Below are 12,918 nucleotides of genomic sequence, written 5' to 3' on the forward strand. Positions count from 1 at the left end.
GAATCCCAGGTTAAAACATCTGGATTGGACTTGTGCATCTTATCAAAGATAGGCTTCCGCCACATAGCTTTTGCATGACATATCCAGTCTTGTCAGATCAGGGAGGGCGAAGACAGTAAGTACTGAGACAAAGCTTGCTTAAGGTCAAACCATCTCTCTCAATGAGTTATAGCAAACAAAGGGGTCTTAACTGTGTGAATGTTCTAATGTTACGGTATTATGATTTATCTCAATTACTACCTAATTTGTCAGAGATACAAAGCTCCTAAAAATGTTGTAAAAACTTTGTAAACGTAGCTGTAGGTCATGCAGGGCAGACCTAAGACCATTGATCTTTGATTTGCAGCTGACTGCTGTCCAGGTGGTGCAGAGATAGCCATGCCTTGAAATGAGTGATTACTCACCATTAGGTCCCAGTGCTAATCCAGCAGTTTCAGAACGGCAGTAGGAGCTGTAAGTCATGCCAAAGGAAAGTGTATTTAATAAATAGAACAGCTGGGTCCAGCCCACTGCAGTCTTCAAACATGTTTTTATTTATTTAACCAGGCAAGTCAGTTAAGAACAAACTCTTATTTACAATGACGGCCTAGGAACGGTGGGTTAACTGCCTTGCTCAGGGACAGAACGACAGATTTTTACCTTGTCAGCTCAGGGATTCGATCAACCAACCTTTCGGTTACTGGCCCAACGCTATAACCACTAAGCTACCTGCCGCCCCGGAACACACATGGGGCACACATTTAGGAACGTCCTTAGAGCATGGCAAAGGGGTCGTTGTTGGACTAGTAACCGAAAGGTTGCAAGTTCAAATCCCCGAGCTGACAAGGTACAAATCTGTCGTTCTGCCTCTGAACAAGGCAGTTAACCCACTGTTCCTAGGCCGTCATTGACAATAAGAATTTGTTCTTAACTGACTTGCCTAGTTAAATAAAGGTAAAATAAATAAACAAATAGCACGGTAAAGTGGTCCTTATAGCACGGTAAAGGGGTCCTTATAGCACGGTAAAGGGGTCCTTATAGCACGGTAAAGGGGTCCTTATAGCACGGTAAAGTGGTCCTTATAGCAAGGTAAAGTGGTCCTTATAGCACGGTAAAGTGGTCCTTATAGCACGGTAAAGTGGTCCTTATAGCACGGTAAAGTGGTCCTTATAGCACGGTAAAGGGGTCCTTATAGCACGGTAAAGTGGTCCTTATAGCCTGGTAAAGTGGTCCTTATAGCCTGGTAAAGTGGTCCTTATAGCACGGTAAAGTGGTCCTTATAGCACGGTAAAGTGGTCCTTATAGCACGGTAAAGTGGTCCTTATAGCACGGTAAAGTGGTCCTTATAGCACGGTAAAGTGGTCCTTATAGCCTGGTAAAGTGGTCCTTATAGCACGGTAAAGTGGTCCTTATAGCACGGTAAAGTGGTCCTTATAGCACGGTAAAGTGGTCCTTATAGCCTGGTAAAGTGGTCCTTATAGCAAGGTAAAGTGGTCCTTATAGCACGGTAAAGTGGTCCTTATAGCACGGTAAAGTGGTCCTTATAGCACGGTAAAGTGGTCCTTATAGCCTGGTAAAGTGGTCCTTATAGCACGGTAAAGTGGTCCTTATAGCACGGTAAAGTGGTCCTTATAGCACGGTAAAGTGGTCCTTATAGCACGGTAAAGTGGTCCTTATAGCACGGTAAAGTGGTCCTTATAGCAAGGTAAAGTGGTCCTTATAGCAAGGTAAAGTGGTCCTTATAGCACGGTAAAGTGGTCCTTATAGCACGGTAAAGTGGTCCTTATAGCATGGTAAAGTGGTCCTTATAGCACGGTAAAGTGGTCCTTATAGCACGGTAAAGTGGTCCTTATAGCATGGTAAAGTGGTCCTTATAGCACGGTAAAGTGGTCCTTATAGCACGGTAAAGGGGTCCTTATAGCACGGTAAAGTGGTCCTTATAGCACGGTAAAGTGGTCCTTATAGCCTGGTAAAGTGGTCCTTATAGCCTGGTAAAGTGGTCATTACAGCCTGGTAAAGTGGTCCTTATAGCACGGTAAAGGGGTTGTTATAGCACAGTAAAGGGGTTGTTATAGCACGGCAAAGGGGCACGTGTATGTTTATGTTTATTAATACCAAACATCAGGGGCTTTCCGGTCACCTGTTTAGAGAGAGCAGAGAAGTTAGTCTGTGGCTGGACCAATGATGCATCATTCATGATGATAACCTGAAAAATCTACATCTGAACCCAAACAACATCGTACAAACGAGACGGTTTACCAGAATTGGTGTAAAAAAATAAATATAATCTGTTTTATATCTGAAATAATGTCCATGTTTGCTAACCATGTACTGTATCTGTAACATCACTCTCTCACAGCTATCCAAAATTAGATAGCCACATTTGTTTGTTAAACTTTTGTCTATGAAAATGTACAAATGCAAGCACAATGTCAGCAGTAAAATAGGGCAAATTACGTTTCTTGTTTTTCTGTAGTAAGCACCATTTAGAGTTGTATTCCAGTAAACTCTCCTAAAATAGCTACAATTCTGCTCAGTTAACAATGTGTAACCTATAAAATCCCCAGGCCAGCTCTCCTCGCTCTCACTTTCCGTTCCCAAACAGGATGAATGCGTTTGCTCTGAATGTTATCTTACCAACGCCAGAGAGACATTTTTGTATTATTTATGGCTTTTAAAAGTTGTGGCATTGTTGTCATTTAAAAAAAATCTGTATGGTAGTAACATGGGCACATGGGTGGCATTTTAACACACTTGAATAGAAAATGAGGCTCGTAGAGTTCAGAGTCCCAAAGCTACCTCAATTTTATGTTTTTGTTTTCAGCTCAACACAAGAAGAAAACCTGACCTTGAATATGAAAAAAAACAATATTGGCTCAAGATTTCTCCCAACCCTATTGCATTGTATTCAACTTTGCCCCCTCTCTTGTGACAGTTGCCTGTGCTTCTAAAGAAAAGTACTTTGGCATTGTGTGGATGCCTCCCTTTCCTTTTGAGACTTTGGCACAATACCGGACCGGCTACGTTAAGGGGGTTTCAGAGAGCTTGTTCCAAACTATCCCTGTCAGTTTGGGCCTGGGGGCCGGAAAAGCTTTCCACTGAAGCAAAGGGTGAGCCCAGCAGGAGCATACGCTACAAAGTCTTCAAAGACAGAGAGAGAGAGAGAGAAAAAAGAAAGAGGGAGAAAGAGGGAGAGAGAAAGAAAGGAGAGAGGGAGAAAGGGGGACAGTAAGAGAGAGAGATCGCAAAAAGTGCTCATTCAAAGACAACTGCATCCTCTCTTACAAAAGCTATTTCTTAACAATCATAGCAGAACTTACAATTCTTTGAGGTCATCAAATTCTGACATTATTTCACCTTGATAATGATATTTGTCCAGATAACTTGGTGTTGTTATTCTCTCTAGGCCAAACCCTGACTTGAAAGAAGACTTTTAGGACCACACCGGCTGGCCTCCCAAGCGGTTGGTCTTTACCCCTGCTGTGAGTGTTTCTATGGTTACGCCACAAGCTGAACCCCATAGATGACACATCAAAAGGAGGAGCAAGTCTGCTGGGACACATCTAAGCTCCATGAATGACACCCATGGTTCCCTGTGCCTACACACATCTACCCACCATTCAAATCAACACCAGGGTCACCGCTGGGCTCATTATAAACACAGAGATCAATGAGACAATGGCCAGTTACCACCTACATAGAGCCCTCTTTTCCAGCTTCATCTGTTCTCTACCAGGACCAGCGTGCTTTGGGGTTTCTCGTGATGAACTGAAATGCAAGAGTCAATACTAGAGTGGAAGAAGACTTGTAATCAAGTTTCTAATGTGAGCAATGAACATGAGCTCACTCTTACGGACTCAAGCTCCCCCTTTCCCCATCCTCAATGCAGTACTACCTCAGACAATGGAGCCATCTGCAGACTGTCCCTGGGTTATTGAGGAACAGGATTTGATGAAGGGAACATTCCAGGGCCAGAGTGTTCTGGACCTTCCCTTTTCCCGAGTGCACAGAGGCATATTTTGGCTTTTAAAAGTTGAATCCTCTTCTCAGAGGTCAAAGGCCTGGTGTGGCCGGCTCTCTGAGTCCCCAAATGTGGGCTGCCTCCTTCTAAGGGTTAAGCACACACAGTTTGGGTAGGTCCTTGGAGAGTGCAAAGACCACACTGTTATCGCCCATGGAACCTGGGCCAAGACCCTTCTCAGTAGAGGCGGTGTCTTCACCGAGTGGAGAGTGTGGTCGTGGTTCCAGCGGGGATGTCAGACTACGGTCAAAGTTCCGTGAAACAAAAACAAAGCCGTGGAGTGTGACTTCAGTGGTCATTCATCATGCTATTTACCCCTTTTTTGATGTTTAAACGTCCAGTGGTTTCGTAACAGGCTATTCAGAGTTCAAACAAGGAATTCTGGGAGAGAGCACTGCCCAGTGATGATGATATTCTAGTGTAGAGTTTGCACCTTGTGTCCAGGGTAGAGGTAACTTCAGTGCGGAGAAGGAAATTATTTTGCACAAGATCAGGAAGTGACTTCACCTAATGAGCCTCCTGGGTATCGGTTCTGAATTTGTGCAAGTGGCGAGTGTGTAACCTTCACGTGATGAAAAATCCCCCTACTGTAGAAGTGACACTGCACGTTTAAATGTTAACAATGAAGCAGGAAAAACCAACACTTGTCTCCAGGTTTTTTCATCTTATTCCGTTTATGCTACTAGCGTGGATGTGACATCCAGAGTTTCCTCAGCTGGGATAAACGGATGTGAACATTTTCCTGACAAATTCCAACTTCACACAATGACTCGGAAAGTCTCGCTCATTGTTCTTTGATTCACCATACATGTATCGGCGTAGCACATAGATTGTAAGGCCTACTTTGGACAAGTTAATGTTGAGTTCAGAAGTTTATCTTTGAGGTTAGGTTAGCACAAACCCAACTCAGTCTGGAAAAGAAATAGTAAAAACACACTATGTATGAAAACAACAATTAAAGTAAGTTATTAAGTTAAAGTAGGTTTAAAACAATAAAAATAAACTCAGATATCCCAAAGACTCTTATAAAAAATGTGGTAGCATATAAGGCCAAGAAATACAAGAGTGTGATGGCCATAACACATTTTCACTCTCCTGAATTTGTAACAGATGGTTGCTGGCTGAGCCAAGTATGCAGTATTGGAGGGCCATTCTTGACCAACGAGCGAGGAAAAACAACAAACTCGATTCGGATATTGTAAAATACATTTCATATGCCTCCTACTCACAGTCCTGTACCTTCTCTTCCCCCAGGACTTCTTCCTGCAGCACTGTAGCTGTGGAATGGCCGGCATGGCCTTCCATGAACAGAAAAGACACTCTAGGAGTGAGTTCCTGACCACCTCCATGAGCGACACCCTCTCTGACCTCTCCACCATCCCTGAGGTCACACACCACACAGGACTCACAGCCAGGGGAGGTCAGTTAACTACTTAATAACATGATAACAACCCATAATCTACCTCCAGTCATCTCTCCTCACTCAAAATCCAATGGATATTCCATACATTCTCCAAAAGTATTTTTGTCCCAGTTTGTCTGTAATTTCATCAGAAGTTTCCAGCACTATCCTTTTGTTTCCCTCAGAAAACCACAGTGCATTATTTCATTGGCAGGTAGATTAGCACTTTATAACCTGCTCCTGTGGTAATCATTCAGTCACAAACAATCACAAGACCGATTTTATAGTAATGTTTGCCCAAAGTTTTCCTGAAATTGATTTTCTGGGTTTATTTAAAAGTCACTAGGGGTTTTCAAAATGTGACCGGGCGACGACCCCAGGTGTGTTTTCGCCCAATGTTCACCTTTTCATCATCTCATATAACATTCCGAGCAACAATAGTCCCCCAGAAATATAATTATTTCCCCAAATGTTTGTACTCTCCTGTTTTCGAAGTGGCTCACGTTCCCTCTGGTGGGCTGATGACAGTGTGGTGGTTCTGACTATTATTATTGACTTTTATTTATTCAGGGAAGACCAATTGAGACCAGTGTCTCATTTGTAATGGTGCCCTGAGAACAGATTCCATCAACACAACAACAAAAGATAAGACACAAGATAGCTATAAATACATTACATCAGGTTATTACAACAAGTTATGATAGTCCATTGAAACAATTGCACACTTCAGTAAACTCATTTAACAACAGAGTTTTAAACCTCCTTATCGGCACCAGGGAATCCAGGTGTAATTTGTTTTGTAAGATATTCCATAACTGTGGTGTGTTAAAACTAAAGGCAGATTTACCAAACTTCATGGAGACAAGCGGGACCTCAAGAGTTAACGAACCCTGTGACAGGACACAACGTGTGCTTTCTCATGGTGTCAAGTCTAGTTGCCACTATATTACGAAAGGTGTACCGCAAGGGTCGGTATTGGGACCTGTTCTCTTCACTATGTATATAAATAATATTGGTCTATGTATTCAATCCTGTAATATTCATCACTATGCAGACAATACGTTTATGTATGCCATTGCACTGACTGTTGACCGAGCTATGTTAGAGCTGCAATCTGATTTTGTTGCATTACAGAAAGCCCTCGTTGATTTAAAACGTGTACTTAATGCGGGCAAAACTAAAAATATGATGTTCTTTAATTCACAAAACAAATTCTCAGACGGGCTACATATTCACTCATTGGACGGCTCTCTCATCGAGCGGGTTCCAGCCTACAAATATCTGTGCGTTTGGATTGATAAAGATCTAATGTTTAAAAAACATACTGATGAGGTAGTTAAATGGAGGGAACATATAGAGTCCCATGGATTCAGGAATTTCTTGCTCTTCCGGTAGGCAGGATTCAGGAAATTGGAGGTGGGGAGTAGGAGGATGGCGAACGGTCCTCTCTGTACTGCGATAACAGATTGGGGAGGTTGAGTGGGCAGTGGCGGCAGGTTGAAATAAGGGGTTCCTCTGGGACTGCTAATTCCCATCACCATGTGTCATAACAGTTTCCCCCCACTATGAGCAGCGAGTGGTTCCAGCCCTTGTGACTCTAGCCTCATTTATACCTGGCGCTAACATGCGTCCTTTGTCCTGATCTTTCCCACATTCTGATTGTGCCCACATTTTCAGAAATATGTCTACACATGGTATTAAAATGTTTGTTAATGTGTTTGCATTGTGACCAGCTATTCTTAAAAATGTGTATTTATTTATTTTAAGACCCATATTGATGCCATAAGTCAATGGTGCCACCTGTCAATGATTTAAGATGGTGGGATAATGATGAATTAAATGGTTTCACTGTCCAGATCCGTCTACACTTGTAAGGTATCCAGACACAATGCTTGCCTGACTACCTTCGTAGGTGGTCAGAAAGATCACAATCAGATCACAATGCGTATTTTAATCATCTACAGTCTACACCGGTCTGAAAATGTGGGCACAATCAGAATGTGGACAAGATCAGAACAAAGGATGCATGCTATAACCAGGTATAAACAGATCTTCTGATTAACTTATTCTCTCTCTTTCTCTCTATAGAGAGTGACCAGGGTGGATGCCAGCCCCTGGTGCCCCTTTGGAAGAGGGGCCTGAATCGGATGAGCTACACAGAGGGAGATACGCGCTCCTATCTCTCTGACAGTACAGAGGGTCTCTCTGCCCCACACAGACGGGTGAGTCACTCTTACATCCCTCCTCTGACTCACTGGCTCTGCACAATACCCTCAACCCCTGTTTACGGTGCAAATATCTACATGAGCACAACACGATGTTACCTGACCGAACAGTGGGTAAAGCGCCTATTCGTTAATGCTGAGAGATGTGTGTTTGGTTGTGTAGCTGAGTGAGAACTACACGTGGGGTAGAGTGAAGGATCTGGTGAAGAAGACCAAGCTGAGGAACCAGAGCAGACTGGGACAAACATCCACCTCCCTGAAGAGATCCTGTCCACAGCTTTACCGGTGAGGACACCCCCCACCCACCCCCTGCTCTCTCTCTCTCTCTCTCTCTCTCTCTCTCCCTCTCTCTCTCACTCGAAGGAAACACTCAGTCTACTCGAAATACTGTATTTCTTACTACAGTATCTGTAAACAAACACACAACTAACACTAGGATTACATTTAACTTCATAAAATTCCAAATAACAGTTGGAGCTTGTTGGTCCTTCAAGGATGTTTGAAAATCTTGAGCTAATCATGATACAAGGAAGGAGAGGTTAATTTATTAATCACAGCTCGCTTTAGTTTCATATTTTTGTGGGTGCCTATTATTTCTAGATAATTTAGTCTTAGCATGAAGAGGAGTTAAGACTGTCATTGGCAGTAGGTCATGGGTTGTGTTTGCAGAATGATTCAACTGCTTCCTAGAAAGAATATTGACACTGAAAATACTGAAAATGCCCGACCGACCGACTCTCATCATCTTACCATTTAGAGATAATTACTTAAATAAAATTACTTTTATATTGCTATTTAAAATGCAGTTATAACACATCACTTGTAAGTAGCGATTTAACTTTCCCCTGTGACAAATGATCAGCCAAGCTAAACACATCAAAATCAAATAAACGTACCACTAATCAGAATATATTGTTACTCAGTCAACACAACTGTCAGAAGTTTGTGCCTTGACAAATTATCTTGAGTAATAACCACGGCTATAATATTTTACAGCATTCAGCATACGTCATGGTAAACTTAGCCCACAACCACTGGCATCTATCTTAAATAGCGTCCGTAAAATGTCACAATGAAGCAAAAAAAACTGACTTGTACACAAAGCAGATGCACTCTTCAGTGTCAGGGAGCAACTACGCACCGTTTATTTCAATATGACTGAGGCAAATATGATAAGTGTAAGTGTTTTTATCTAAGCACAAGCCTGTAAAATTATACTTCCCAAGTTCACTGGTTCTCTACACTGGTGGTAATTGGTGACTAGCACCGCTGGGTTTAAATGGCCTAAGCTCAAAACCACTGAAAACAAACCAACCTCCCTCATTTGTTATAACAAAACACAATTGGCCCCCTCTAACAGTATGCAGCTTTTTTGTTAGCAGGAATCTACGGCAACATATTTGGACTAGACAAAAAAGACGTGGATATTTTGGGTTAGAAAGTATTGACATCCTTAGCGACTTTAGGCGAATACCAAACTATGACAGGTGTCACGGTTGTCGTAGGATGAAGGAGCGGACCAAAGCGCAGCGTGTGTATCGCTCCACATTTTCTTTATTAAACTGTGAAACTATGCAATACATACAAATAAACTGAATGAACAAAACAACAAACTGACGAAGAGTTACAATATACACTTACTCAAAAACAATCTCCCGCAAACCCAAGTGGGAAAAACAACTACTTAAGTATGATCTCCAATTAGAGACAACGATGACCAGCTGCCTCTAATTGGAGATCATCCCAAAAAACAACAACATAGAAATACAAAAACTAGAACATAACAACATAGAAAATCTAAACTAGAAAAAAAACTGTCACGCCCAGACCTACTCTACCATAGAAAATAACAGCTTTCTATGTCAGGACGTGACAACAGGTTCTTGGCACTGCAAGATTTTCTATTATTTTGTTAATGCGAAGAGGGATGTGTCAGTGGATGAGTTATGGTATTATTTTGTTTGAGGGTTGTAGAACATAAGAATCTGGTGGGAGTTGAAGAGTTTGAGGAAAGAACAGCTATTCGTTGTGCCCTTCAACGTATTCCACAACTTGGATGGGCACTCTTCAGAGGGAGGGAGCTTGGCACGGACCCAGACAAATAGCGGAGGGGTTGCAGTGTCAGGTTTGAGGTATGCAGGGAGGAGTTGGCGAATTCCACATGTATTTCAGAGTGGTCCAAGGATATATAGAGAGATGCAGAATTGATCAAAAGGGAGACCCTCTCTTGGAAAGAAATGTGTGTGGAAAAACCATCCTGGTCTCAAGCATTGTGCAAACTAATGCATTGCTCATTGTAATAGAATTGGAGCGCACCAATAACAATGACCCATTTCCCTACAGCCCTGACCTGGGACCAGTGGACCTACCAGGAAGAAACAGGAACTCCATGATCGCCTTGGGCCATCAGAACAAACTGGACTTCCAGTGGCCCTGATAACCATTGTTGGTACACAAATTTCTGACACAAAATATTGCTAATGCGTAGTGAAACATGTTGGAAGCATGCTGTGCATGTACAAGCACAACTGTTTTAGCAGCTATTGTACGATCTATTCTCAGCGTACATAATATAATAAAGATATCCATAGAGGTGAAGAGGCAACACTTTTGTAACACTGCCCACACTGAACGTCTTTGTTTTCTACTCAGATATAAAACAGATGGCCCGAAGTGGGAAGAGAATGCCCGGAAGAGGATAAAGTGAAGTTGCACAGATTCTTGACTGGACTGAGAGAGTAGTGTGAAAGGAGGGATGGGAGAAATAACACTTGTGATGGATGACAAAACTTTGAGTGAGGAGTGAAAAGAAAACAAAAAGAGGATGAGATACAATTCTAAACTAAGGGATTTTATTGTTTCAGATAAGGGAACATTGGTATTTATATGAGAATAGACATGCATGTACTCCACAATGTACATGAATACGATACAAATTATTTAATCTTGTACTATAATCGTTTTCTATTCAATTCATATTGTAATGCTTTCTCTAGATATATGTTATGTTATTGACATTTCAGTACTATGTGTTGGAGAAAACAATAACTCTTTGATATGGTTGTTCCAACTAAGAAATAGCCTAGACAATATTCTGGGGTGAAAGTAAAGGGATAGTTCACGCAATTTACAAAATGACATTGGTTTCCTTACACTGTAAGCAGTCTATGGACAAGCTATGACAGCAATGCATCCTTTGGTTTAGTTTCCCTGCCACTGTTTCAACATGCTAGTATTTTAGCATTTGTGGCACAAATCCCATTCATGTCATGGGACCGAATGTATTCGCGCATCATGCCCAAATCAATACATGATTTAAATTCTAGATAAGAGCGTCTGCTAAATGACTAAAATGAAAATGTAAAAATAATTTGAAAGTATCTAAAGTTGCTTGTCAAACTCAACAAAGTCACATAGATGATTTGAACATGATGCTTGAAAAATACTAATATCGGTCCCATGACAGGGTAAGGAAACCAATATGTCATTTTGTGTTTGGGTGAACTATCGCTTTGGCTATCATGCCCCCTTGAACAAATGTGAAACATACACATATCATACATATTTCAGGATTGTACTTAACTATTCAACATATTTTGTATGAATTCTCTTCTTGTTTTGAGTGTAGGCCTACGAGGCTGTGTGTGCATGCACTATACAGGGATAACAGATCGTGGTGATGTTGTGTGAATGTGCTGTATATAACAAAAGTTAATTGTGTACAGCCATTGTGTATGTACAGGAGGGGAGTTATGCCTCTGTAAATTCCTATGTTTATATGATGGAAATGTATACTTTTTGGAGATCGGGGTTCCAGATCCCTTATGATAAAAAACACTTTGAGGACGCTAGAAAACGTTTGTGATGCATTGCCCCAAGGTTTTTTAATGTTCCTCTCAAACATTTATGTAAAAAAAAAAAAATTGTAAAGAAAAAAACAATAATTTCATATCACTGCAACATGTATTTATCAGAGGCTGCTGTTGCACATGTTCATCTTCAAGACATATATTTTTTTTATTGTGACATGCAAGTCTGGTTTAACAAGCTAACGGTGATTTAGCTTTTCTGCACCACGGTTAAATTCCCTGGTTTTCCAGAAATCCTGGTTGGAGTATTCCCAGTATTTCCTGCTTTTCCCTCGTTAATTCCATGAATCTTCCAAACAGGCTTCCTTGAAAAATTGGGAATTTGGGGAAAGCTACTGGAATTTTGCAACCTTTGTTACATCACTATGAGCTTCCTTTGATAACAGACAGGCAAGTGCCATGGTACCTTGGAAATCTCACTGGGTAACTACAGAAGGAAAGTTCAACACAGAAACTTTGAAAAGGAGGATTAAAATTTAAATACAGCAGAAGTAAATTCCAAATGCTCAAAACTGTTCAGCGTTGTTTACAACAGGAATGGAGGTCATCAGTTTTTAGAAAACACTAATCCCACAGAAAGAACAAAACAGTTGGTTATCCAGTATGTACTTCAGCAATGTGAACAACAGTATTGTACAACACCAATGAGTTATTCATCATGGTCAACATGTACTCCTATTAAAATAATAATGCTGTACATGTAGCACAGCTGTAGCTGTATCAAACGGAATTCATGTACTTCTAAATACTCTAATCAAGTAGAAAATAAATCTGTTGCAACTTGAGAGGCAGTAAATGCTGTCAATATGCATGATAGGCCTACATGTTTTGTCAGGACTGGGATCTAAAGACTAAAGATTGTGATATCTGTATATTGTAGAGTTACAGTAAGTTGTACATGGATGGAATATCGCAATATGCATAATGTATCATTATTCAAAGTTATTTTTCAAAATAAAGTTGACATTTCCAATGACATGAAATGCTGTGCTTTTAGTAATTTTATACCACTCACCTTGTCCTGCAGGATATAAAGCAAATCATGTTTCTCATGGAAAGAAAGATGTGAAGATCACTCATTCACTAGAAACTAGAGTTTCCAAATAAGTGGAAAGATATACTCAACAGTGTGCCCTTAGAGATTCCCCTCTATTTATGATTAATTCTACAGTAAAACCTACTATGGGGTTTTCTTGGATATTCTACACAGGGACACCCGATATCCAAACTTAAATGAATCATTGTTCATTAACAGCATGCTGGAGAGGTCACAGTCAAACTTAGATGCATAAAGTACCGGTCTGAAGTTAGCTCTCTTGGGGCAGTCCCGTTAGTTCTCTTATATACTGCTTACACAGACAAGTTATATTTGCATGATTTAGCTATTCATCATTCATAATTCATTCATCATTAACGTTTGTT

General features: G+C 41.0%; 1 protein-coding gene across 2 annotated transcripts in view; it reads left to right on the top strand.

Moving 5' to 3' along the window:
• The window catches only part of LOC115153150 (uncharacterized), a 32,389-nt gene extending 19,910 nt beyond the window's left edge, over nucleotides 1-12,479 (top strand). The window contains exons 4-8 of one of the 2 annotated variants that reach the window (XM_029698247.1): nucleotides 5,255-5,420; nucleotides 7,491-7,624; nucleotides 7,791-7,912; nucleotides 9,971-10,076; nucleotides 10,280-12,479. In XM_029698247.1, the coding sequence (XP_029554107.1) occupies nucleotides 5,255-5,420; nucleotides 7,491-7,624; nucleotides 7,791-7,912; nucleotides 9,971-10,064 (516 nt within the window). In that variant the 3' untranslated portion in view covers nucleotides 10,065-10,076; nucleotides 10,280-12,479. The remainder of the gene's footprint in view (nucleotides 1-5,254; nucleotides 5,421-7,490; nucleotides 7,625-7,790; nucleotides 7,913-9,970; nucleotides 10,077-10,279) is intronic. The other variant, XM_029698246.1, reaches the window with a different exon arrangement.
• The last annotated feature ends 439 nt before the right edge of the window (nucleotides 12,480-12,918 follow it).

The sequence above is a fragment of the Salmo trutta genome, chromosome 18, assembly GCF_901001165.1.
Source record: "Salmo trutta chromosome 18, fSalTru1.1, whole genome shotgun sequence".
Lineage (NCBI taxonomy): Eukaryota > Metazoa > Chordata > Actinopteri > Salmoniformes > Salmonidae > Salmo > Salmo trutta.